Raw genomic sequence first — 24,207 nt, forward strand, 5'->3', positions numbered from 1 at the left:
TTTTTGTACTAAATGTTGCAATACGCAACGCGACCCGTTTTGTAGATCTGCTATTTTCACCATTCAAGAAGAGAATTGTTCATTAATATTATTGTAGTCGAGGCAAAAGTATGAAAGAATCGCGATATGGATTTTGTTTCCGTTCAGCTGACAAGTCCAGATCACTGAAGACAAAATAATTCAGTAAATAACAGATTGTTTAAAAGGCCGTTGCACGATACCAACGTCACAAAATGGAAATATGCGCTTTGCACTCTATGCAGCCGAGGAGGTCGGTGAAACTTTTAGTTTCAAGGGAACTGAATCTGTGTGAACGATTCCACTGTGCAAAGCCCAGCCTGAGTGTTATGTACACACAATGCACAACTCAAGGGTTTATTTTCCAAGGGCTGGCTGACTCAACATGATAGGCAGCTATAGCTACTAGGAACAACTCACGAGTCACAATAGTATCAAGTAAAGCCCGATGTATACTTTGGTCGCACGTTGGTGTTGCACGCCGTAAAACAGCAGACCTACAAGCTCACAACGTAAGCTTGCAGATCTAGCCATTTCCTGAACAGGACGTGACGATGCAACGCAAACCAAGTATAACTGAAACCATAAAATGTGCAGGGTTGGCTAAGAAGAGAATATAACTTCCTCCTTTGTGACCTCCCCGGCAACATGCTTTGACTGGCAAAACAGGAAGCCGGGGGATCTTCAGCAGTGACATGTGCGATCCAACACTGTCTGACATTCAGGCTCTGCTTATGTTTGGAAACTGCCTTAAAAGTACAAGACACTAACACAAATCAATCATATGACTGCTGGGTCTAATAATATGTAGCCTAATCCTTGAAATCACAAGAGAATACCAGGGCCAAACCAAAACCAGAAGTGCAAGAAGCCTAACAATAAATAATCTTGCAAAGTGCAAAAACTTGCACGGCCTCAAATTTTGAGTGTGTTGTATCAAATTCTGCTAAAAGAAACTGCCAACTGGCACTGACGGACGGTTATCATTCACGACAGCAAAAGCTTTACCATCAGTGAGAAATGAGACAAGCCTGTATGAACAATGAAAGGCAACCCTCTGTATGTATCACTAAACCATAAACCACATCCTCTTTCAGGCCATGAATTTGCAGGCGGTTTATCTCCTACCTACCTACTCTCTATACAGCCCTGCCTAGACTATAGACATCACAATCTAACACAAACTAACTCAAACCGCAGGAACAATTAGAACAACTAATGTTATATATGCAAGCTGAGGATTTGCATTGTGCAAAGAGGTGGATGCCAATGCAAACTTTTATTATTATATGCAGGCTGATCATGATCTAAGGGTTATATTTAATTAGTGGCACCCACCCAAACTCCAAATGAACAGGCGGACATAAAAAAGCAGCAGTTACAAGTGGGCTAATTATGGAAGTACAAAGGTCTTGTAGAGCAGTAAAGATATTATGATAAGATAAGCCGCTCTCTCTGTCAGGAGCGGATCAATGCACACATCTTGAGAACGATGACTATCCTGTGTGTGTGTGTGTGTGTGTGTGTGTGTGTGTGTGTGTGGGGAGCTACTTTTAGGTCAGGCCAGCCGCCATATAGAAGCTTCAGACCCAGTGAGGTGGTCCTGCAATCTTCCTCAGAACTCAATTACTACTTAAAATATTTGATGCCTCTGCTATTTACTAATTTGATCTGCATTATTATACGTTTTTCTTTTTCACATTTACGCCATTAAAACAATGTCGAAAAAAAGTTGAAAGGTGGTTTAAGAGTTGACAGCATCTTGACAAAACATGATACTGTTCAATGTCAATGTCAAGCATAGTAAGTTAACGGAGAAATCGAAGAAAATATACGGGCTCGATGGTTCAATCCGAGTGGATTAGTAAGAGAGTGGCGACACGCTTTGATCTCGCCGCAAAGCGGGTGCCTATGGGCTATAGTTCCAAACAATGGAACTATCCCATTGAGATAGATTGAGCACTTCCGCATTCCATTGTTACAATGGGCGACAACGCTAGTGTCGCCACTCTCTTACTAGATTACTCTGGGTTCAATGTAGGAAATAGCATAATTTAAAAAATATTTAGATTTGCCAGCGTGCAAATTAAACCAAATGCACGGCTGTTGCTCGGCTGTGTCGCGATGCAACGAGTCACTTGCACAGTTGCTAGTTAAAGGAGGACTTTAGTTTTTTTTCAACCAAGGTTCATGTTTTAGGTTGTTATTAGAGGAAGTAAAAGATGAGTGTTGAACTTTTCTCATTTGCTGCTTTCTTTCAGTTTAACGATTTTAGCTGTTTTTGACAGTGGGGTGGGGGCATTCGAACAAGTGGCTAGTAAATATGTATATACACACACAGTATGGCAGCCCCTTAGTAGTCGGTCAGTTGTTCGTTCAGACACACGGAAAACAACTACTGTGGCCAGATGTAATTTCCTGGGGTCTAGTAGGACTATAGTAAATAATAATAAAGAAAAGAAACTGCCGTAAAATGGTGTTAAAAAAAGACATATTTAGCCACTTGTTGCTCAAAAAGAGCTAAAATCGTAAAAGAACTGAAAACAAAATGTACCCTAATCTTTTACTTTCTCTAATAACAACCTAAAACATGAACCTTGGTTGAAAAAAACCCAAAAGTTGTCCTTTAATAATCTGTTTACCACACACACACACCCCAACACACACACACACACACACCCCAACACACACACCCCAACACACACACACACACCAACACACACACACACCCCAACACACACCAACACACACACACCCCAACACACACACACCCCAACACACAGGTGCTACATGTCTGAGTGTTACGCTTCTGTGGTTCAATGATTAAAGATGCCCTCTCTTTCGCTTTGTCACTATAGTAGTGTGACCGGTTGGTTGCAAGAGAGAGTTAATTTAACACGCCTTTCATCTCTCCCCTGGCTGTATGGCACCGCGAAGGCAGGCACTGATACACACACACACTGATATAGTCACTCATTACATGGAGAGGGTAAAACATTAAACAAGCACAGATTTCATCTCTTATAATAGTCTCACCTGGGCTCGGGCAGGATGATCTTCTTGCTCGCCCGGGCCGCCGGAGTAGATTTGCTCTTCTCCATCGCCATCAAATAGCTGACATCGGCGAGAACCGCTTCCAGGTCCGCCATCTTCAACCCCTGGGCTCAGGCGGATCGACGACGAGTCGATCACAACAGTCAGATTAGGAATTTGGGGGATGTTATAAAACGAGTGGGTAAAAATGGTGTGTGTGCCTCCCTCCCTGCATCAAGGGCCACCACCGACGGGCATAATGACAACAACGCCGAAGTGAGTGAGCTGATGGCGGCTGATGGTGGTGGTGATGCTGCTGGTGCTGGTGGTGGGGACCATCGACCGGTTCGGGGGTCCGCCGCACTACAGTACAGACAGTCACACAGTCTCCTCCGGCTCCGTGTCAGTCAAACGACAAATCAATCAGTGTGACAGAGATGATGACATTTTTGACTTGATGATCACGTTATTATAGATAATGATCACCAACAAGATCGCTGGATGGATGAGCAATACAATTCCATTCAGTGCACACAAAAATGGGGAGAGGGTGGGTGGGAGGGGGGGGGGGGGGGGTTGGGTCGGGGGTCCGACCTATAGAAGCCTCTTGTCCAGAAGTGTAAATATTGCAAGTGAACGCTGGGTTTGTAGTAATGTGATCTTGCTGTACATGCACGCAGCTAAACCACCGCTGCAGCCTTCACTTCGGTTCAGTCAGATGATGGTTGGTGATCCCACGGGTCTTTATTATAATGTTGGCAGCAGAGAACGTCCACAAAAACACTGCTTCTTCTGGTTTGTTTTTACACGATAATAATAAAAGAACAAATCCAGGTCATGTTAAAAAATAAAAATAAATAATGTAGTCTTTCTTCGAGAGGGATATATTATTATTGGAGGTGCCAATATATAATAAATGTCAGTCCAAAAAAAAACGAGTTTTAAAAAAACAAAAAAACGCCACCACAGCTACCGAGAAAGTGGATTAAAACGGGGGAAGGTTAGGTAGGTGGTGGTGGTGGGTTGGGGGGGGGAAACGAAGAGATTCAAGTAACGATGATTTTGCATTCCATGAAATCCACACCGCCCGCCCCGCCGATCTGGATGTTTATGTCGGCTCCGCTCCGCCGCCGTGTGTCGCTTCCTGTTTCCCCGGGATTAGATGCTGCTTATCGGCTCAATCAATCACACCACGCCGCCGAAATGTGGATGGATGGATGGGATGGAAGGCTTGGTTTAAAAACCCGCTAAGAGGCTTTATATATATATTAGCACCGCCGCCACCGTCCAGTCCCCAGTCCAGTGCAGGTCCAACCAAACGACGACACGGGAATTAAGGTTTTAAAAAAGAAATTAAAAAATAATAAGTCACCACAAACAAACCAACAAACAGGGCTTTTAGGAGAAGAAGCCACACACACAGCCAGCCACGCGTGTGACTGTCTGAAACGTCCGTTTAAAAAAAAAACGATGTTTTTTTTACTAGCTTCAATTAGCTAGCTAAGGCTTAAATAGCCCAGCGAATAATAAAACTTATCTATCTAAATATATCTCCCGAGGGGGTCTTATTGAATTAAATCACTGGTAGTCATTGTTAATAAGGTCCAAAATGATTTAAAAAATGTCCCCCCTTTTCTTTTCCTTTTTCTGTCGCAGTAGGACGCCGACCTACCTTCACACACACACACACTGGCTAGCTTTAACGTTAGCGACACACACACTGGAACCGTCGTGAGAATACAAGCTTCCACGCACGTGCACGGACGCACGCACGCACACAGCAACAAGTTGAACGAACACGTCAAGAAAGAAAAAAAATTAAAGCCACGAAAAAAAAATATATATAGGCTATATTCCTCCAACGCTTATAAACGTTTTAAAAAAAGAGCCTATAATGACAGTGATAATCCATTGTTGGTTGGTTGGTTGTTCGGTGTGGTGGTGGTCTGGTCGGTGGGTCTCAGGGGAGGTCGGCGGTGGCTGCATGCGAGCGAGCCCGGCGCACAGCGACCGAACCGCGGGCGTCAGGAGGAAGGTTGTGACGGTCGGTCGGACGGATGGATTGGATGGGGGAGGATGTGTGTGTGTGTGTGTGTATGTGTGGTCTATCATATATTATTCTCTCTATTCTTTTACTGTATGTATGTGTGTATGTGTGCGTGTGCGCGCGTGTGTGTGTGTGCGCGTGTGTGTGTGTGTGTGTGTGTGTGTGTGTGTGTGTGTCACAGTGTGTGTGTGTTGCCACACCACCAGTCAGTCCATATTAATAACAAACCGAGCCATTACTGTATAGTCAAGACTTGTAGAGTCTCCTTTTAAAACGCTCTGATATTTATGCAGCATTGTGTTGATAATATTATGTAATATGCAGTCTGTGGTGGTGCTGATCCATAGTATATAATATATATATAATATGTATATTATGATCCCAGGCAGGCTGCAGTGTTAGTTACATTGCCATTCGGTAGCAGAATACTGTACTCTGGTGTTAGCAACTGTTTACTAGTCCTCTGCTGCTCGCTGGGTTCCTGATGCTCCGACAGAGGAAGGAGAAGCTATAATCGTATCGATCCCGACAACGACGATCGTTAATGTCATGTTATTGAACTGTTATACACGCACACGGATTCAATATATATCTATATATGGGTTTGTTTGGTTTGGTTATAATCCCGTTCCGTAACTGTACTACTACTAAACAGATCTTCTTCTTTGCTTCCTTTTTTTTAGCTAGCCTTCAGCCAGTGTTGCATTTTCTTTTGACTACCAACTTCCTCCCAACACTGCGGCGCCGAGGTCGCCCGCAAAACGTGGAGTTTGGAGGAGTCTCGTCGGAGGATCTGGAACGGAGTCGCATACCCGGTATAAATGTCCTTTTCAAGTCAAGGAGTCACTCACTGGCTGCCCTAGTAATTTGTATGTCATTAAAATGTGCTGATGGAATTGAATAGGAAGGACCCCAATGGAAACAAGCCATGATAGCTGATACTATAGGCTTTCTTTGGTTTAAATTTAAATCCCCTTAATTAAGCAGACCCTGTAGGCTACTTTCCTGTGATTTTTTTTCCTGCAAACTGTTAATAAAGTAGGCCTGTTCAATCAATCAATCAAACATCCAAAAGTACTGAATGATGCTGGACATCATGGACCTGTGTGTGTCATGTGATGTTTGTAACCTCAACTGATAACATGTTACAATGCTAGAAATATCATTTTATACAGCAGCAAATAAAACAAAACCAAATCTATAGAAAAACTCCATCATAATTATGAATTATGCTTTAATTTTACATCCATGGAAATGTAGTGCCGTGTAGTGGCCAATAACGGTAATGCTCTCCTATAGTTTATTATTGAGGGGCTATGTACAGGCGGTGGACCGTGGATCAGTGGTAGAGTGGCCGGATGGCAACTGTTCGAACCCTGTGCGCTCCCCCAGAGTTAGTGTTGAAGTGTCCTTGAGCAAGACACTGAACCCCTAATTGCTCCTGATGTGCTGGTTGGTGCCTTTCACATCGGTGTGTGTGTGTGTGTGTGTGTGTGTGTGTGTGTGTGTGTGTGTGTGTGTGTGTGTGTGTGTGTGTGTGTGTGTGTGTGTGTGTGTGTGTGTGTGTGTGTGTGTGTGTGTGTGTGTGTGCGCGCCTTGGATAAAGGCGCTATATAAATGCACCATGTACCATACAGCTTTTGTCCCCACACGTCTCATATTTGACAATGAAAGGAGAAATTAGGTCATAATTATGTCCCTCAAATATGTCGTAAACTTGTGGCAACACAAACATTAAAGGCCATATGTAGACGTCATATGTAGACGTCATATGTAGACGAGCAAATCTGCTAACCAATCACATAAATGCAGTTGTTCATGAGATGATGTATGATGATGTATAATGATAAGAGCGTCACTCACTTCACACAAGTGTGATCTTTTATATACTGTATATATATCAGTTAGACTTATAGGGCAAACAGCAGGAATAAAAACGAAAGGTTCCGGTATTATAAGTCATTTAGACATATTATTTCGATTTAGCTTTTCATGTTAAGAGTTTTAAAAGGAGCATTTTATTCTATTAAAGCCAACAATGCTTTAATCTTTTAAATAATTCATAAAATGGAGAGAAAACCCATTAAGAAAGTTAATACAAATTGCAATGGGCTATTTCCCGCTGGTAAATAATGTGATCGTATACTCGCAATACTCAACCTCACATTTGAGTTAGTTGTGCATATTGAACAACGCTTTTTCTTTTTTTTTTTTAAAGATATTTTTTTGCGGCTTACGCCTTTTTTATTTGTTTTTGAAGGGACAGACAGTAGGCTGACAGGAAACGGGAGAGAGATGGGGGAAGACATGCAGCAAAGGCCGTGTCGGGCTCGGGAGTCGAACCCGCGGCACACTGCGACTGGATTACCAGTCGGGTGCCCAGACGGTTACGCCACCGCCTGGGCGAACAACGCTTTTTCAATCCATTCTAATTTGAATGTTCTTGCCAAAAAACAGGCATCAACATATACACAATTCCATATAGGATTTGGAAGATACTTATCATGAATCAGAATTCATGTTTGTGTTGTTTAAGGGTCCATTTGGTTCCATTTGTATATGCTCACATAGTTATGGGGGGTCCTTGAAATAAAATAAAAAAAATCACACTCATGTGAAGTGAGGGAGGCATGTTAGATGAAAATCTACACTAATAGAGGGTATGCACGTGACATCATCATCATCATCATCATCATACCCGGAAGTTATGCGTGAACGCCTACTGAGTGGCAAAACACTACTTTCTGGCCTTGACAGCCCGTACATCCACAGAGAAAAGTCCCATCTGATTGCATTAAATGACTTTAAACAACATTAAATTCACTTTGTCACTCACTTTGCCATTCACTTTATGCATGCGCATACCCTCTATAGCTGAATATAGGCGGGGATAGCACCCCTCAAAAAAAGCTTGAGAACCACTGGATTGGATGTATGTATGGATGGATCTATGCGTCTATGTGTGCTAGTAACTATGTCTGTAGAGGTTTCATTTGTATTGAACCATCAGATACACGTATACTTGTCATATATACATAATATACACACACACACGCACGCACACATATATATAGATACACATATATTTGGGTCGGAGGTCAGTAGGGTTTAAGAAAGACATTTTATTCAGCACTTGGGAAGAGCAGTAGAGGGGTCAAGGGTGAAGCGTCACATGGGAGAGTGAGGGTCAGGAGTTATTTAAAGTGGTTACTGCTGAATGCGGCGGATGGACTGGATCTGAGGGGTCTGGGAATGGGATCCGAACTCCCTAAAGTGCTTGTACTCTCCGCAGTGGCGGTCGCACTCCATGATGTACTGGTATCCACGGTAGCCGGGATACTGGTAGCACACGAAGCTGTTTGTAAGGAGGGGGGAAAATATATGTTATATATACATCGATACATCATGCCAATGGCAAGAGATGAAGATACTTATACATCCAGAGAGATTTGTGAACCAAGGGCTCTATTTTTGTCCATGCTAAACTCCTTATCCCTAAACTACTTTGCCATTTTTTCTTTCTTTTTTACTATTTTGAAAATAACTAGCCGATCGACACGTTGTGAGCTTGTAGATTGTAACTATTACTACAGGTAGTTTAGGGACAAGGGGGTTTAGCACTGATGAAATTAGGGCCCCAAGTCTTATAAGGAAAGCCTGCAATGATGATGCTTGTGAACCCAAAATAAATGAATAAAAAGGAGAGATATAACACTCACGATCCAGACTGCACCCTCAGAGAGCCAACTTCGTTGTTGCACCATCCCATGGCCTGGAGGGAGGGGTAGTCGTCGCTCAGCTCGCCCTTGCGGCCCATGAAGTTCTCACGCTCGAAGATGGTCATGCGGCACTCCCTGTGGTTCTGCAGGACAACGGGCCACCAGAACAAACACATCACTCATTTTGCTCAGTAAATAAAGCCTGATTTATAGTTAGTTAAGTTGGAGTCTGGAGGTCTTTTAACTTAAGCCAACGGGGGGGTTTGCCAATAGAGCCCTGTGGGGGACACCGGTCAACTATAAGTATAAGGTTTGAAGTGGTTAAACACTGAATATTGGGAATGCAAACAAAGATAACCTATAGCATAATGGAAAGAGATGCAGTGCAAACTAGTGATGGTTCGGTTTGGTTTGGTTTGGTTGTTGTTGGACTTACAGCGCAGGCAATGGGCCTGAAGGAAGTCATCCTCTCGATGTGATAGGCGTTGCTGCCTCCGAAGGCGTCGCACTGAGGGTACTCTCCCCTCTCCAGCACGAACTGCTGGCCCTGGTAGGAGGCATGCTCGTAGCCGACCCAGCTATACACCCCAAGACAGAGAAGGATGATGATTATTTATATACACTCATATCTATCGCTAAAAGTAATATGACCAAAAACTAAACCGAAACTCAGTTAGTCTATATGCTCGTGTGTGTGTGTGTGTGTGTGTGTGACTCACGCTCCGCTCTCCACCCTCAGGGAGCGCACGGTCTCGAAGCCGAACTCCATCACGTTGCAGCACTCGGAGGTGAACTCATGGCGGCGGCCCTGGAAGCACTCCTCGTCGAAGACAATGATCTGAGAGACACAAGCAGGGACAGGAGGACAGTAAAGTTAAGACAATGATCTGAGAGACACAAGCAGGGACAGGAGGACAGTACAGTTAAGATAATTATCTGAGAGACACAAGCAGGGACAGCACAGTAAGTTAAGATAATGATCTGAGAGACACAAGCAGAGAGTAAATGAGCCGAGGAGAGATAGGAATTAGGAAGTAAAGACTATGATCTCTCTGAGAGACAAGCAGGAACCGGAAGTTCACATGCAGGCAGGTGACTTTTAAACGCATTCATTTCAAGGATCCCCTTTAATAACTCTCAGAGTTAAAGACCCGTAAGAGTAAGGGTCCATTTTGAAACCTCCCAAAGAACCTGCATGTTCCCTGCCGGGCCTCCAAAATTAATATGCATTTGCCTAGATTGTAGCCATGTTTTGTTTAGGATGTGTGGTCAATGTCTTGACAAGGGAAAGTGATGCTATGTACTTGAACGGATATGTTCAGTATTTATTCTAATCTAGGTCCTAGCAGAAGAATACTATAACAGAATAATCCTAGACGCTTGGACATAAATAGACTGTTATTACAGACAAGTTGGCATGAAGGGTATATTGTGTGACTTTGAGATCAAGTCACCTTACAAGAAATAGTTGATTATATCCTGACTTAGACTTTGACTATAAATGCAAGTTTGAGAAGTATATTCTCGTGTGATGTGAAGACCGTGTTATGGTTTATAAATGTGTGTTTCAAGGAATTATTCTCACCTTCCAGTGGCCGGAGAACTTGGTGCAGTGATGAGTCATGATGTCTGTAAGAGAAAGAAAAATGAATTATTATTTTTAATTATTAAAGGAGCATTCAGTGATTTGGGTGATTTGGAAAACCACCCAGTCCACCACCGGTAACAAAATGTGCACATGCACACTCTACAGTGGGGGGAAGTGCAACAGGCCAACAGCATGTGCACCAAGGCCCGCCCCCACTCGATCATGATTGGAGGAAGGCCCCTCTCATCCTGATTGGATGAAGGCTTTGCCACCTGCCACCAAAACTGAAACTAGGGTTTGTTGACCCCAGGGGCTCACTGGGGACAGGGAGGAACTCCTTATATGGTCAGCACACTTTATAGTAGGGAGGATTATCCAGAAAAAGAAAAAATAAGTGATATTTGAATTAAGTCAAATCACTGAATATACCTTTAAGGAGATTTGGGGCAAAAACCTGTAACACTGAAAATCTATACACTGCTCACTCTCTCTCTCACACACACACACACACACACACACACACACACACACACACACACACCCTGCTCCATTTCCATCAAAAGTTTGCAAACGCTGACTATCGAGCAAATTCGTGACCCCGTGAGCTGGCAAAGTAAACACATTAGACAGCTGCTGAATAGTTATGGAAAAATGCAGCTGAAAGAACTGCGTTTTGAAAAAAAAAAAAAAAGTACAGTCGCTCCAATGGGCAGGTCAGCACCCCGGGAGGGACACTGTCAGTGTCATAAAGTATTCATCACTACTCCATTTACACTACATAGTTCTTTTGTCCCTGTAATGAAAAGGCCTGAAGTGCTACAATGCAGTGCAGTGGCAAAGGCACAATGCAGCTCCATTCTATTACTGAGGTTCTCCACAGCAGAATGGCCTGAATAGCAGGGTCTCCACAGCAGAATGGCCTGAATAGCAGGGTCTCCACAGCAGAATGGCCTGAATAGCAGGGTCTCCACAGCAGAATGGCCTGAATAGCAGGGTCTCCACAGCAGAATGGCCTGAATAGCAGGGTCGGCCGGCACTGCAGTGCATAATAATTTCCAGCACTGAAGTGAAAAGCATCAGCAGCAGCATCTATTTACAGTTACTAGAGACTATACAGGAGGAAAGGAATGGAAGCCCAGAGGACTGCATGGAGGCCTCATCGGGGATAGCTGTAGCTTTATCCTCCTCCTCCTTTCTTTCTTTCTATACCTGGTTTCGCACGTCGTTCTTCCCCCTTTGCCGCCACCACGGCTTGTTGCCTGGTTTGTTACTTATAGTTGTGCTGTGTGTGTGTGTGTGTGTGTGTGTGTGTGTGTGTGTGTGTGCGTGCGTGTGTCGTGCCGCGGAAATAGCAGATCTACAAGCCGTGTGAATCTTTAATTATGAATATTATAAATGAATGAATGAATAAATATAATAAATATTTAAAAAAAGTAGTAGCAAATAAAGCATTCAATCATTATTTAAAAAATGATAAATATATATACATATATACATGTATAAATAATATATAATATAAGCTATGAAAATAGCTTGTAGATATTATTTTTTTTCTTTTTTGGGCGCACAACCCTGGTGCCCAACCAGAGTAAAAAAATCAACCGTGAACTCACCATGGACTGGCTGTGTTGTTGGCCTTATGGGCCCTAGCTGGAGCCTGTGTGTGGTGTGTGGGGCTAAGGGGGGCGAGAGGGTGTGAGTGTGGGGCCTGTGTGTGCCGGTGCTGGGCCCTGGTGGCTGGCTGGCTGGCTGGGCTAATGGAGGGTGTAAGTGTGGGGCCTGTGTGTGGCGGACGGTGGTGCTGCTGGCCCTGGTGGCTGGCTGGCTGGGCTAATGGAGGGTGTAAGTGTGGGGCCTGTGTGTGGCGGACGGTGGTGCTGCTGGCCCTGGTGGCTGGCTGGCTGGCTGGGCTAATGGAGGGTGTGAGTGTGGGGCCTGTGTGTGGCGGTGCTGCTGGCCCTGGTGGCTGGCTGGCTGGCTGGGCTAATGGGAGGGAGAACAGGACAGGAACTCACCTTGCTTTGATGCCCTTGGGGAGATGTCCTGATGTGGGAATGAGAGCAAACACGCGCCCCCACCCTTTTAAAGCCTCCCCTGGCAAAGGGCCATGCTGAAAGCACCGGCTCAGCAGCGAGGGAGGGGCTTCGCATTGTCCAGCGCCACAAAGGCAGGTTTAATCTATAGAGGGAGCAGAAGTGCCGACGCCCACAATATCACCCGTGGGTGCCTTGGACACAGAGAGAGGCACGCGGCTGGCTGGGCCGGGCCGGGCCGGGCCGGGCGGCGGGGGGACAGCAGAGAGAATACATGGAGATGGGATAGGGTGGACTGGAGACAAGTGATGACCGACCTCAAAGCCTGCAGACGACTGGCCTCGTCTAAAAATAGAAAAAGTCAAGTCACCTTTATGTGTAATATAGCACATTTAGAAGCCACACAAAGTTGAACCAAAGTGCTTTCCATTCAATATATGGTACTGTAGTGTACACACACAGTATCTTTCTTTTTAATTGATAACTAAAAACATAATTAGCAAATACAATATAAAAACCCTTTCTTTTTTATTAAACACTGAAATTTACATTACAGAATCTACATTATGTTATACGTTCAGTGGTCATTGGTTCATACGGTAGTTGCCCTCAGACAGAGCTAAAAGCAATCGAGAAGAGGTTTGGTCTTATAGGTTGAATTTTAAAAAAAAAGAACGGAGCGCTACAGTGTTCAAGACTTAATGCTAGAAGGTGATCTAAGCAAAAATCATCAGTGAAATACCTGGGTTGCATTCTGGTTTTGGAGGGTATTGATTGATTGATTGAAATATTTATTAACAGTTTGCAGAATTACAGTACATTTCGAGCACAAACTCAATACAAAGGCTGTTAACTGAGTGGACGACCCAATTAAGCATTACACTTGTTTCCAACAGGGTCCACCATGTTCAATTCATCAAAACATTTAGAGACGTACAAATAGACACTTCTATATAGACAAAGAGCAGAACAGGAATTCATCATAAATGAATAATGAATAATGAATATAACTATGGCCAGCAAGATATGGAGCAAGAAGGTCTCCGGACTGACAACATGTTTGGCATGGACACTTTGGACAGCAAGGTACTTGGATATGGAGACTAAACTAGTGGTGGCCAACTCCCTTATTTTGTGCCAATTATCTTCGAACATCTTGGTTTGATGGCTTAATCAAATCACTCAAAACCAATTAGCTACATTCAGCTCAGAATAGACTGGGTGATATTAAGGAAGGGGGGGGGGGGTTGTGCTATTAGGGATGGGGCCCAGAAACCAGTGTTGTTTTTGGCAGCAAATTTTGATTTTAGTTTTAGTCACAGTCTCTTGAATAGTTTTCATTCAGATTTTAGTCGACTAAATCTACAGTTGATTTAGTCGGTATATATTTAGTCTTAGTTTTAGTCATCATAGCTTAGTTTTCATTCAGTTTCCGTTTAGTTTTCGTCAGTGAAAAAAGGTAGTTGACGAAAAAATGTCGTCTTAGTATTAGTCGACAAAATCAACACTGCCCAGAACCCATATAGGTATAGGAACCAGATCGGAGAGCTCAACTTGCTCCCAGTAGAACCCATATAGGTATAGGAACCAGATCGGAGAGCTCAACTTGCTCCCAGTAGAACCCATATAGGTATAGGAACCAGATCGGAGAGCTCAACTTGCTCCCAGTAGAACCCATATAGGTATAGGAACCAGATCGGAGAGCTCAACTTGCTCCCAGTAGAACCCATATAGGTATAGGAACCAGATCGGAGAGCTCAACTTGCTCCCAGTAGAACCCATATAGGTATAGGAACCAGATCGGAGAGCTCAACTTGCTCCCAGTAGAACCCATATAGGTATAGGAACCAGATCGGAGAGCTCAACTTGCTCCCAGTAGAACCCATATAGGTATAGGAACCAGATCGGAGAGCTCAACTTGCTCCCAGTAGAACCCATATAGGTATAGGAACCAGATCGGAGAGCTCAACTTGCTCCCAGTAGAACCCATATAGGTATAGGAACCAGATCGGAGAGCTCAACTTGCTCCCAGTAGAACCCATATAGGTATAGGAACCAGATCGGAGAGCTCAACTTGCTCCCAGTAGAACCAAGTGTTACCATGGCCGGATTAACCCTGGTCCATAAGATCATACATGGTGGTGAGGTCTCAAAAAAAAGTACACGTGAACGTGTTTCATCAGAGCCAGTATAGCAGATGTGAGCCTCCCTGCTTTTAACAGTAACGTGGGCAAAGGATCATTTACTTCCATAGGAGCCACACAGTGGAACGACCTCGAAACCAGCGTCGAACTGACAACCAATCTGAGGTCTTTTAAACAGCAGACAAAGGCATGTCTACTGGAAAAGGGTCCCCTACAGAGGGTCATTAGTAAATGGTAAACATGTTGTTTTCATGGGAGCCAACCCAGGGCAAAGCCAGGAGGGGAAAGAAGCGTACCACCTACAGTATAATGTAGACGTGCTGCGGCGCGACAGCTTGGCTGACAACACTGCAGAGCTCAAGAAGCTGATGTTGGACAGGACATTGTGGAGGGCAGCGGTCCAGGAATCCCGCAGCAACTCACATGTTTTGTATTGTAAAGTATTTTTAGCTTATTAATCTGTTAAATGTAAAGAGGACCTCAATGGAAATAAATCCCAGGACTTGCTTGTGAATATCCTCGAAATGCTGTAACCATTTTTATCCCACAATTTTGTAACCCCATTTGTTTCACCCATGCAGCGTCAATTATCTAATGTAATGCTGGGTGCTATACACTCCCTCTGCATGCCAACCTGGGGAGAGCAACGGACTGAGATGCCACCTTCTATGCATGAGGAGTCCAAGCCGCTTCTTTTCACCTGACGGGGGAGTTTCCCCGGTTGGGGAAACTAGCGCGTGGAAGGAGGAACAGGAACACGCCAGTTCCTTTTTCCCCTCCATCAGGCCAGGGGGAGACAGTTTAGAGGCCAGGATTACTGCATGTTTTTTGTGAGGGTACCACTACCTACCCTAGGTCAGTGGTTCCCAGAGTGGGGTCCGGGGACCCCTAGGGGTACTTGAGGGAGTTCCAGGGGGTACCTAGCTCAATTAGAGATAGTTAGGAACCAAATGGACCCTTATGGGTCTGTAACTCTGAGAGTGTACACATGGAACCAAATGGACCCTAATGGGTCCATTTGGTTCCATTTGTACACTCTCAGAGTGGTTTTACAATATAAATGGGAATACCAGAGATAGAAATGCCATTAAATGGGGGGTCCGTAGCATAATGCGTGTGAAACTGGGGGGTCCATGAAATTAATATGTTTCGGAATCACTGCTAGAGCCGTAAAGATCCTCCCTATTGGGGTCACTGGCATATGTTTTCAAACGGGGGGTCCGTGGCCTAATAAATGTTGATTATTTTTCACTTGACATAAAAACGTTTGGGAACCACTACCCTAGGGGACACAGGGAGAACATGTTAACTTCACACAGAAAGGCCCTTTCGCCACCCCCACCTAGGGTATGGGCACTGATGACGCGGAGGAGAGAACATGTTAACTTCACACAGAAAGGCCCTTTCGCCACCCCCACCTAGGGTATGGGCACTGATGACGCGGAGGAGAGAACATGTTAACTTCACACAGAAAGGCCCTTTCGCCACCCCCACCTAGGGTATGGGCACTGATGACGCGGAGGAGAGAACATGCTAACTTCACACAGAAAGGCCCTTTCGCCACCCCCACCTAGGGTATGGGCACTGATGACGCGGAGGAGAGAACATGCTAACTTCACACAGAAAGGCCCTTTCGCCACCCCCACCTAGGGTATGGGCACTGATGACGCGGAGGAGAGAACACGCCCCCAGCGCCCACAGCGTCCCCACCCCCACCTAGGGTATGCGGGCACTGATGACGCGGAGGAGAGAACACGCCCCCAGCGCCCACAGCGTCCCCACCCCCACCTAGGGTATGGGCACTGATGACGCGGAGGAGAGAACACGCCCCCAGCGCCCACAGCGTCCCCACCCCCACCTAGGGTATGCGGGCACTGATGACGCGGAGGAGAGAACACGCCCCCAGCGCCCACAGCGTCCCCACCCCCACCTAGGGTATGCGGGCACTGATGACGTGGAGGAGAGAACACGCCCCCAGCGCCCACAGCGTCCCTGGCGGAAATCAAACCCGTACCAGGACATCCTAGCTGTGAGGCGACAACACTATACCGACTGTGTCCCTCCCTTGTGGTTTGGAATGCTTTAAAAAAACAGAAATAAATCTGTGTCTCAGAGAGGGGAGAAAACATCCAATCAAAAAACGAAAAGAGGTCAAGGCACTCCTCGATCATAACGTTAAAAAGCGTTCCATCCAGACCAGTTCATAATAATGGAAACGGTTCAGGAAAATGTTTTGGCCAAAAAGGTGGCCTTCATCGTGGGCGGACAAGAAGAAAAGACTGTTCATGTTCTGTTTCGCTCATCTTTAGTTGTGTTTATTTGGGAGGGTCAGAACATATCCATGAACACAGCATACAGAACTCTACACATAGTAGAGTTGACCAAGCAGTGTACACACAGTACAGTAGTACACATAGTAGAGTTGACCAAGCAGTGTACACACAGTACAGTAGTACACATAGTAGAGTTGACCAAGCAGTGTACACACAGTACAGTAGTACACATAGTAGAGTTGACCAAGCAGTGTACACACAGTACAGTAGTACACATAGTAGAGTTGACCAAGCAGTGTACATACAGTACACATACGTCGGAGTTATTGGCGCTGCTCTGCGGCGACATGGGCATAAGGGCTACGCTTGATGCGGGGCCCTTTGTCTAAGACACATTTCTTCCCCGGGAGACAAATAATAAAGAACCTTGAACCTTGAACCTTGAGTTATAGCAAGAATGCTCATCCACTTATTTTATTGTCCCTCCCCTCCCTTTCCAAGCTCTCCTTTTCATTCGTTTTTTCCACCCTTCTCTTGACCATATTGTAGTTGTATCATACTCTGCTCGTTGTAATGTCAGAACAATTGTTTTTTTACCCCTTTTTCCAATTTATTTGTTAGGCAAACTGATTCCTCCTGACACAGGAGGCGACTGTGGCTCAGGAGGTAGAGCAGGTCGTCCAATGATCCATGGGTCGGCGGTTCGAATCTCGGCTCCTCCTGTCTACATGTCAAAGTGTCCTTGCCCTTGGGCAAGAAACTGAACCCCAAATTGCTCCCGATGTGCTGGTTGGTACCTTGCATGACTTCCGCTGCAATCGGTGTGTGAATGGGTGAATGTAATGCACAATCTATGTACAAGTGCCTTGGATAAAGGCGCTATATAAATGCACCATTTACCAATTACCATTTTACACACATTTTGGGCTATATCTTGCGCCACCCCTTAACCCTTATCCCTAAACTAATTTGCCATTTTTTACTATTTAAAAAAACCTTTTAAAATAGTTCAAATAGCCGATCTACAAGCTCACAATGTCTGGGCTAGTTGAACTATTTTAAAATGTTTTTCAAAAAATGGCAAAATACGTTTAGGGATAAGGGATAAGGGATAAGGGTGGCGCAAGATGGAGAGCTTTGTGTGTTGTCACTGCCATTGCATCCTCAACCTGCCAGTGAGGAGCCCCCATCGGGAGAGCATATTAAAGAGCCTTCGTCATACTCCTCCCGGCCAACACTCCCTGACAGGTGCCGCCCCAGGACGTAGGAGTACATCCATTGACAATTATCACCTTCCCCTGCACGGCTTCCCTCCCCCGAACAAGGGCCAATTGACGATATGCACACGGCTGCCATCTTGCCAGCAAGGTGCTAACTAGGTGCAACTTCCCATTGACAGCCCATTCATCCAAAACAGAAAATCTAATTGTATCAAATAACGTCAAACTCACCAACATTGCAGCTGTACGGAAAGCTTGAATTATCCTCTTTCTATCTGCAATGTGTTTGTGTCATAAAAATCCACTGTAGACATGTTATGAGCTACTCCCTGTCAAGAAAGGAAGCAGATGATTGTTTTCTAAGTGCTGGAGTTTGGAAGTGCTCGTTGACTATATCACTCAAAAGCCCATGCTGTTTTGAATTTGCACATAATGCAGGAGGCAGCAGGAGGTTGCTTTACTGATAACGAGCGCTTCGGAAAAAAATAATCATTAATAATCATTTCTTGACAGGAAGTAGCTCATATTCATATAATTAGCTCATAGCAATGTTGGTGAGTTTGACGTTATTTAATATAATTAGATGGGACTTGTCTGTGTGGATGAATGGGCTGTCTATGGGAAGTTGCACCTAGTTAGCAACCTTGCTGGCAAGATGGCAGCCGCGTGCATATCGTCAATAGGGTTGTCGCAGACAAAGCCGGATCGATGCACCATGGATGGAGGATTGGAACCTCTGCGGTGGTGGGCAGGCACTTTACCACTGCGTCAACCGAGCGCCTCAGGATGGGTCATTTTCTGTTTCAGATGTGTCCGTGTAATATAGGAAATACAACATCTCTAACCACTTAAAACCTACACAGTATAATACTTCATTGGTAAATGGTGCATTTATATAGCGCCTTTATCCAAGGCGCTTTACATAGATTGTGTATTACATTCACACACACATTCACACACACATTCACACACACATTCACACACACATTCACACATTGATGGCAGCGGAAACCATGCAAGGCACCAACCAGCACATCGGGAGCAATTAGGGGTTCAGAGTCTTGCTCAAGGACACTTTGACACTGACTCTGGGGGAGCCCGGGTTCGAACTGCATAGGAACCCGGCCACTCTACCCCTGACCCACCGCCGCCCCTTTGAGTCCCCCCGTCCCCCCGTTTATGTACCAAATCTCTTCCTCAAAAATAGCCAACCTACATGTGCATAGCCTGGCTTGCTTTGCCAGACACATGACGTGGATTCATTCACGCCTCCTCAGGAGGAAGCGAGAGTGAATCACTGAATCCGTGTTATTGGTATGACCAAAGTACACGTTGTGACACGTAGTTCGTAGTTTTGCCAAATGTTTCCCAACCAGAATAAGGACGCCATGGCTCAAGTGCCTAAATCAATACCTTCATTATGTTCTATTTTTAAAACTAAAACGTTAATATTGTTTTGAAGAAAAAACAATATTCTGCAGGAGGCAGAAGGAGTTCATGGAAATGGATAGCTAAGCCCTCAATTACAGTTACAATTTAGGCATTTAACAGACTTTTTGCCAGCTACCTTGAAAAGCGGCTGGACAAGCCCTCTAGTAGTGACCGTAGTGGACACCTTTTCATGATTGGCTGCCTTTAGGCTGCCTCTAAGCCAATGGCAGACTTATACCCATGAAACCCATAGTCTGAACGGCATGAAACCCATACTCCGAGTCAGTGTTGTTTTTAGACGAAAAATGTTCGTCGACTACCTTTTTTCACTGAGGAAAACTAAATGGAAACTAAAAGAAAACTAAGCTATATGATGACTAAATATGTTGACAATTTCGTCAACAAATAAAAACTACACTAAAATGTTGAAGGGACTAGTGGACAAGAGATCCAGTATGTCATTTTACAATTGGTTGCATGCTGAAAATAGCTGACCTACAAGCTCACAACGTGTCACGCTGTGACACGTTGTGAGCTTGTAGATCGGCTATTTTTAGCCAGTGTAAAATCAGTCATTACGACGGCATCAAGGCCCGACAAAATACATTTTAGTCGACTAAATCAGCCGTAGACTTAGTCGACTAAAATCTTATGATATAAAAGTCGACTAAAACTAGACTAGACAAAACCTCAAACACGAACGCAAGGACAACAAAGAGACGGTCGCGGCCACACAGCCAACTCAAGGTATGGCCACTGAGCCGACTTGGGGACCCAACGCAAGGACAACACAAGAGACGGTCACGGCCACACAGCCAACTCCAGGTACGGCCACGGAGCCGACTTGGGGACCCAACGCAAGGACAACACAAGAGACGGTCACGGCCACACAGCCAACTCAAGGTACGGCCACGGAGCCGACTTGGGGACCCAACGCAGCTCCTCCAAGGAAAACAAACAAATTAACGGAGCTGAACGTGAATCCCCCCCACCGCCCACCCCTTTTTTTCCCTCACTGTATATGTTTCTTTTCCCTTTTTACCTCCTTTATGATGAATTCCTGTTCTGTCTATAGAAGTGTCTATTTGTACGTCTCTAAATGTTTTGATGATTTGAACATGGTGGACCCTATTGGAAACAAGTGTAATGCTTAATCGGGTCGTCCACTCACAGTTAACAGCCTTTGTATTGAGTTTGTGCTTGAAATGTACTGTAATTCTGCAAACTGTTAATAAATTCTTCAATCAATCAATCAATCAATAAGACATTCCCGCTGACTAAAATGTGACTAAAACTAAAGGAAAACTATTCAAAAGACTATGACTAAAACTAAAATCGGAATGTGCTGCCAAATACGACACTGTGCAGCAGCTGGCAATTATGACTGAGTCATTGTTGTGTATACTGTAGGTTGACTGTAGCTTAGATGCCTATTTTAGATGGATTTTATTATAATGTGTTTTTATTGATGTCTCTGTGAGAGCTGCATGCTGTAACACTTTCATTTCTCCTCAGGGATGCATACAGTACCTACCTATACCTACCCTTATTCAGAGTACAGTATTTATGGAACTGTCTCTTGTCAATAAGCAGGTGAAATCACATAAATAAGAGTGCAGAGAGAACCTTACAGGGCCTCAAAGAAACTAAGATACCAGGTAGAGAAATTAACCTAAATGTCATTCTGTAAATGTGGAACTATATGGTACACCAGATGAAATGAAATGATTACTATATTTACCCAGGGTATCTGGGCTAAGCTCAAGAACTTGTTTCCAGCCAGGCCCTGCTCATAGAACATTTCATCGTAGTGGTTCAATGCCTTGTTCAAGGGCACTTCAGCGGTGATAATTTTAACATGTCGGACCGCTGATTCGAACTGGCGACCTTCCGGTATCAAGACCGCTCCGCAATCCGTTCGGCCACCGCTAAATAAATAAAAGTCTTAATTCTTGTGGTCTAATAAACATATTAGAGAGATGACTTCCGCACTCCCGGTTAAATTTTCAGCAGGTGCGTATAGGTCCTGGCAGAGCAGCAAACGTTTGGAGAAGGAGGAGAGACCCGCAGTCCGCACACACCGCCACTTGCTGGTTCAAGAAGTTTATTTAATTAAGAGTCATAGCAACGTTTCGGCCTTTTCGGCCTTCTTCAGGCCTGAAGAAGGCCGAAAGGCCAAAACGTTGCTATGACTCCGGGCCGTGTCGTTGAGTTACAAGTCCTTGGGGCGGTATACCAGGGGCGCGCGGTGCACGGGGCCGAGCACGGGGCCGAGCACGGGGCCGAGCAGCGGGCGGTCCGCGGCCCCTGGTCATCCTTTGGCTACCCCAAGAATAAAAATATCAAAACACGAAAACGAGTGACCAAGATAATATGTCTATAGTAACCATGCATGTCAATCGCATCTACACAATGTGTGCGTGCGTGCGTGCGTGCGTGCGTGCGTGCGTGCGTGCGTGCGTGCGTGCGTGCGTGCGTGTGTGCGTAACGCATTGGCATAACAGCCAAAGGGTGTTTTCCGTGCGTTTTCACCACTGTACAACTGAACAGAACACAAACACTGCTTGTGGCACTAAGTCCACATTCCTGCTCCCAGAATGTGAACAATAGGCCACTGCAGATCTCAATGGAACTTAATCCATTTTACAAATGTCTTCTAAATCCTGACAGTTTTTTTTGTCAGTCGTTCTCATACATTTTCATGTCAAGGACCCCCAAATATCTGTATTTGGCCACCGACCCCCATCTGAAAATATGTTGTTCCAGTGACCCCCCCAGAAGCAAAGATTTGAGTTAAAAACGTTCGCTCTGAAAGAATATATTCAAGATTTGTGCCGGCATTTTCACGATTTAAAAAAAATAGCAGACCTACATGCTCGTAGCGCGGCACTCGGTGCCGCGCTACGAGCTATTTTTCAATAGCGGTAACACCTGTGAAGGAAGTATACAGGGAAGGGGTTCCAAGTTCTTTCCAAAATGGCGTGTGTGCGTATAGCCCATTACAGTAAACTAATGAAGGTTCCATTCTGGTCAAACAGAGTCAAGGTGCTGATATTGCAGCATGTTGGGCTCACTGGAAACACTCTATGCTGCACCAGTGGGTCTCAAAGTGCAGGGTCCAGGTACACACTGTGCTACACCAGTGGGTCTCAAAGTGAAGGGTCCTGCAGGTACACTCTGTGCTGCACCAGTGGGTCTCAAAGTGAAGGGTCCAGGTACACTCTGTGCTGCACCAGTGGGTCTCAAAGTGAAGGGTCCAGGTACACTCTGTGCTGCACCAGTGGGTCTCAAAGTGAAGGGTCCAGGTACACTCTGTGCTGCACCAGTGGGTCTCAAAGTGCAGGGTCCTGCAGGTACACTCTGTGCTGCACCAGTGGGTCTCAAAGTGAAGGGTCCAGGTACACTCTGTGCTGCACCAGTGGGTCTCAAAGTGAAGGGTCCAGGTACACTCTGTGCTGCACCAGTGGGTCTCAAAGTGAAGGGTCCAGGTACACTCTGTGCTGCACCAGTGGGTCTCAAAGTGCAGGGTCCAGGTACACTCTGTGCTGCACCAGTGGGTCTCAAAGTGCAGGGTCCAGGTACACTCTGTGCTGCACCAGTGGGTCTCAAAGTGCAGGGTCCAGGTACACACTGTGCTGCACCAGTGGGTCTCAAAGTGCAGGGTCCAGGTACACTCTGTGCTGCACCAGTGGGTCTCAAAGTGCAGGGTCCAGGTACACTCTGTGCTGCACCAGTGGGTCTCAAAGTGCAGGGTCCTGCAGGTACACTCTGTGCTGCACCAGTGGGTCTCAAAGTGCAGGGTCCAGGTACACACTGTGCTGCACCAGTGGGTCTCAAAGTGCAGGGTCCAGGTACACACTGTGCTGCACCAGTGGGTCTCAAAGTGCAGGGTCCAGGTACACTCTGTGCTGCACGGAATGGAACAGCAGCTAGAGCCTTGCAAGGAAGTAAATACGAGGCCCAATATTTGTTCCAATATTCTTTCCAATAGAATAGAGGGTATGCGCATGCATAAAGTGAATGGCAAATCGAGTGGCAAAGTGAGTTAAACATAGTTTAACGTAGTTTAATGCAGGGGTTCTCAACTAGTGGGTCGCGACCCCTAGGGGGGGGTTGCCAAATTATTTTGGGGGGGTCCCCAAATTATAAAAAAAAAAAAAAAAAAGATTTGAATGGCTGGAAAATGGAAATGAGGAGTTTACATAGTACACATAGTACATGCATACACTTTCCTTAATTATTATATCTGGTATCAGTATTCATTTATTCATTTTCTCTAATATTAAGGTTACTTTTGCAGTTTGTATTGGGGGGGTCGCGAGACAGGGCCAAAGCATTTCCGGGGGTCCCCAGCCAAAAACGTTGAGAACCCCTGGTTTAATGCAATCATATTTGACTTTTCTGTTTGGATGTATGGGCTCATGGGCTGTCAAGGCCAGAAATTAGTTTTTTGGCTACAAACCAGCATAACTTCCTGGTTTGATGATGATGTCACGCGTATTCCCTCTATATGGCTGCAGAACCTGTAGAACGTATAGAAACTGAAGAAGGTCATAGTTTGTAGCAGCAAGAGGTCATCGTCGCCATGTTGGCTCATAGTTTGTAACAGCAAGAGGTCATCGTCGCCATGTTGGCTCATAGTTTGTAACAGCAAGAGGTCATCGTCGCCATGTTGGCTCATAGTTTGTAACAGCAGAGGTC

General features: G+C 45.2%; 2 protein-coding genes across 3 annotated transcripts in view; both read right to left on the bottom strand.

The window, feature by feature from the left end:
• The window catches only part of grk3 (G protein-coupled receptor kinase 3), a gene marked incomplete at its 3' end in the record, with an annotated part of 147,197 nt that extends 142,077 nt beyond the window's left edge, over positions 1 to 5,120 (bottom strand). The window contains exon 1 of the mRNA XM_079525320.1: positions 3,055 to 5,120. Coding sequence (XP_079381446.1) covers positions 3,055 to 3,167 — 113 coding nt within the window. The 5' untranslated portion in view covers positions 3,168 to 5,120. The remainder of the gene's footprint in view (positions 1 to 3,054) is intronic.
• Positions 5,121 to 8,305: 3,185 nt separating this feature from the next.
• The window catches only part of cryba4 (crystallin, beta A4), a gene marked incomplete at its 3' end in the record, with an annotated part of 49,555 nt that continues 33,653 nt past the window's right edge, over positions 8,306 to 24,207 (bottom strand). Inside the window, exons 1-6 of one of the 2 annotated variants that reach the window (XM_079523562.1) lie at positions 12,421 to 12,546; positions 10,403 to 10,446; positions 9,537 to 9,655; positions 9,254 to 9,395; positions 8,818 to 8,960; positions 8,306 to 8,453 (exon numbers count right to left, since the gene is read on the bottom strand). In XM_079523562.1, coding sequence (XP_079379688.1) covers positions 8,306 to 8,453; positions 8,818 to 8,960; positions 9,254 to 9,395; positions 9,537 to 9,655; positions 10,403 to 10,441 — 591 coding nt within the window. In that variant the 5' untranslated portion in view covers positions 10,442 to 10,446; positions 12,421 to 12,546. Of the gene's footprint in view, positions 8,454 to 8,817; positions 8,961 to 9,253; positions 9,396 to 9,536; positions 9,656 to 10,402; positions 10,447 to 12,420; positions 12,547 to 24,207 lie in introns of those variants that run through there. The other variant, XM_079523561.1, reaches the window with a different exon arrangement.

Source organism: Electrona antarctica, assembly GCF_951216825.1.
Source record: "Electrona antarctica genome assembly, chromosome: 16".
Classification (NCBI taxonomy): Eukaryota; Metazoa; Chordata; class Actinopteri; order Myctophiformes; family Myctophidae; genus Electrona; species Electrona antarctica.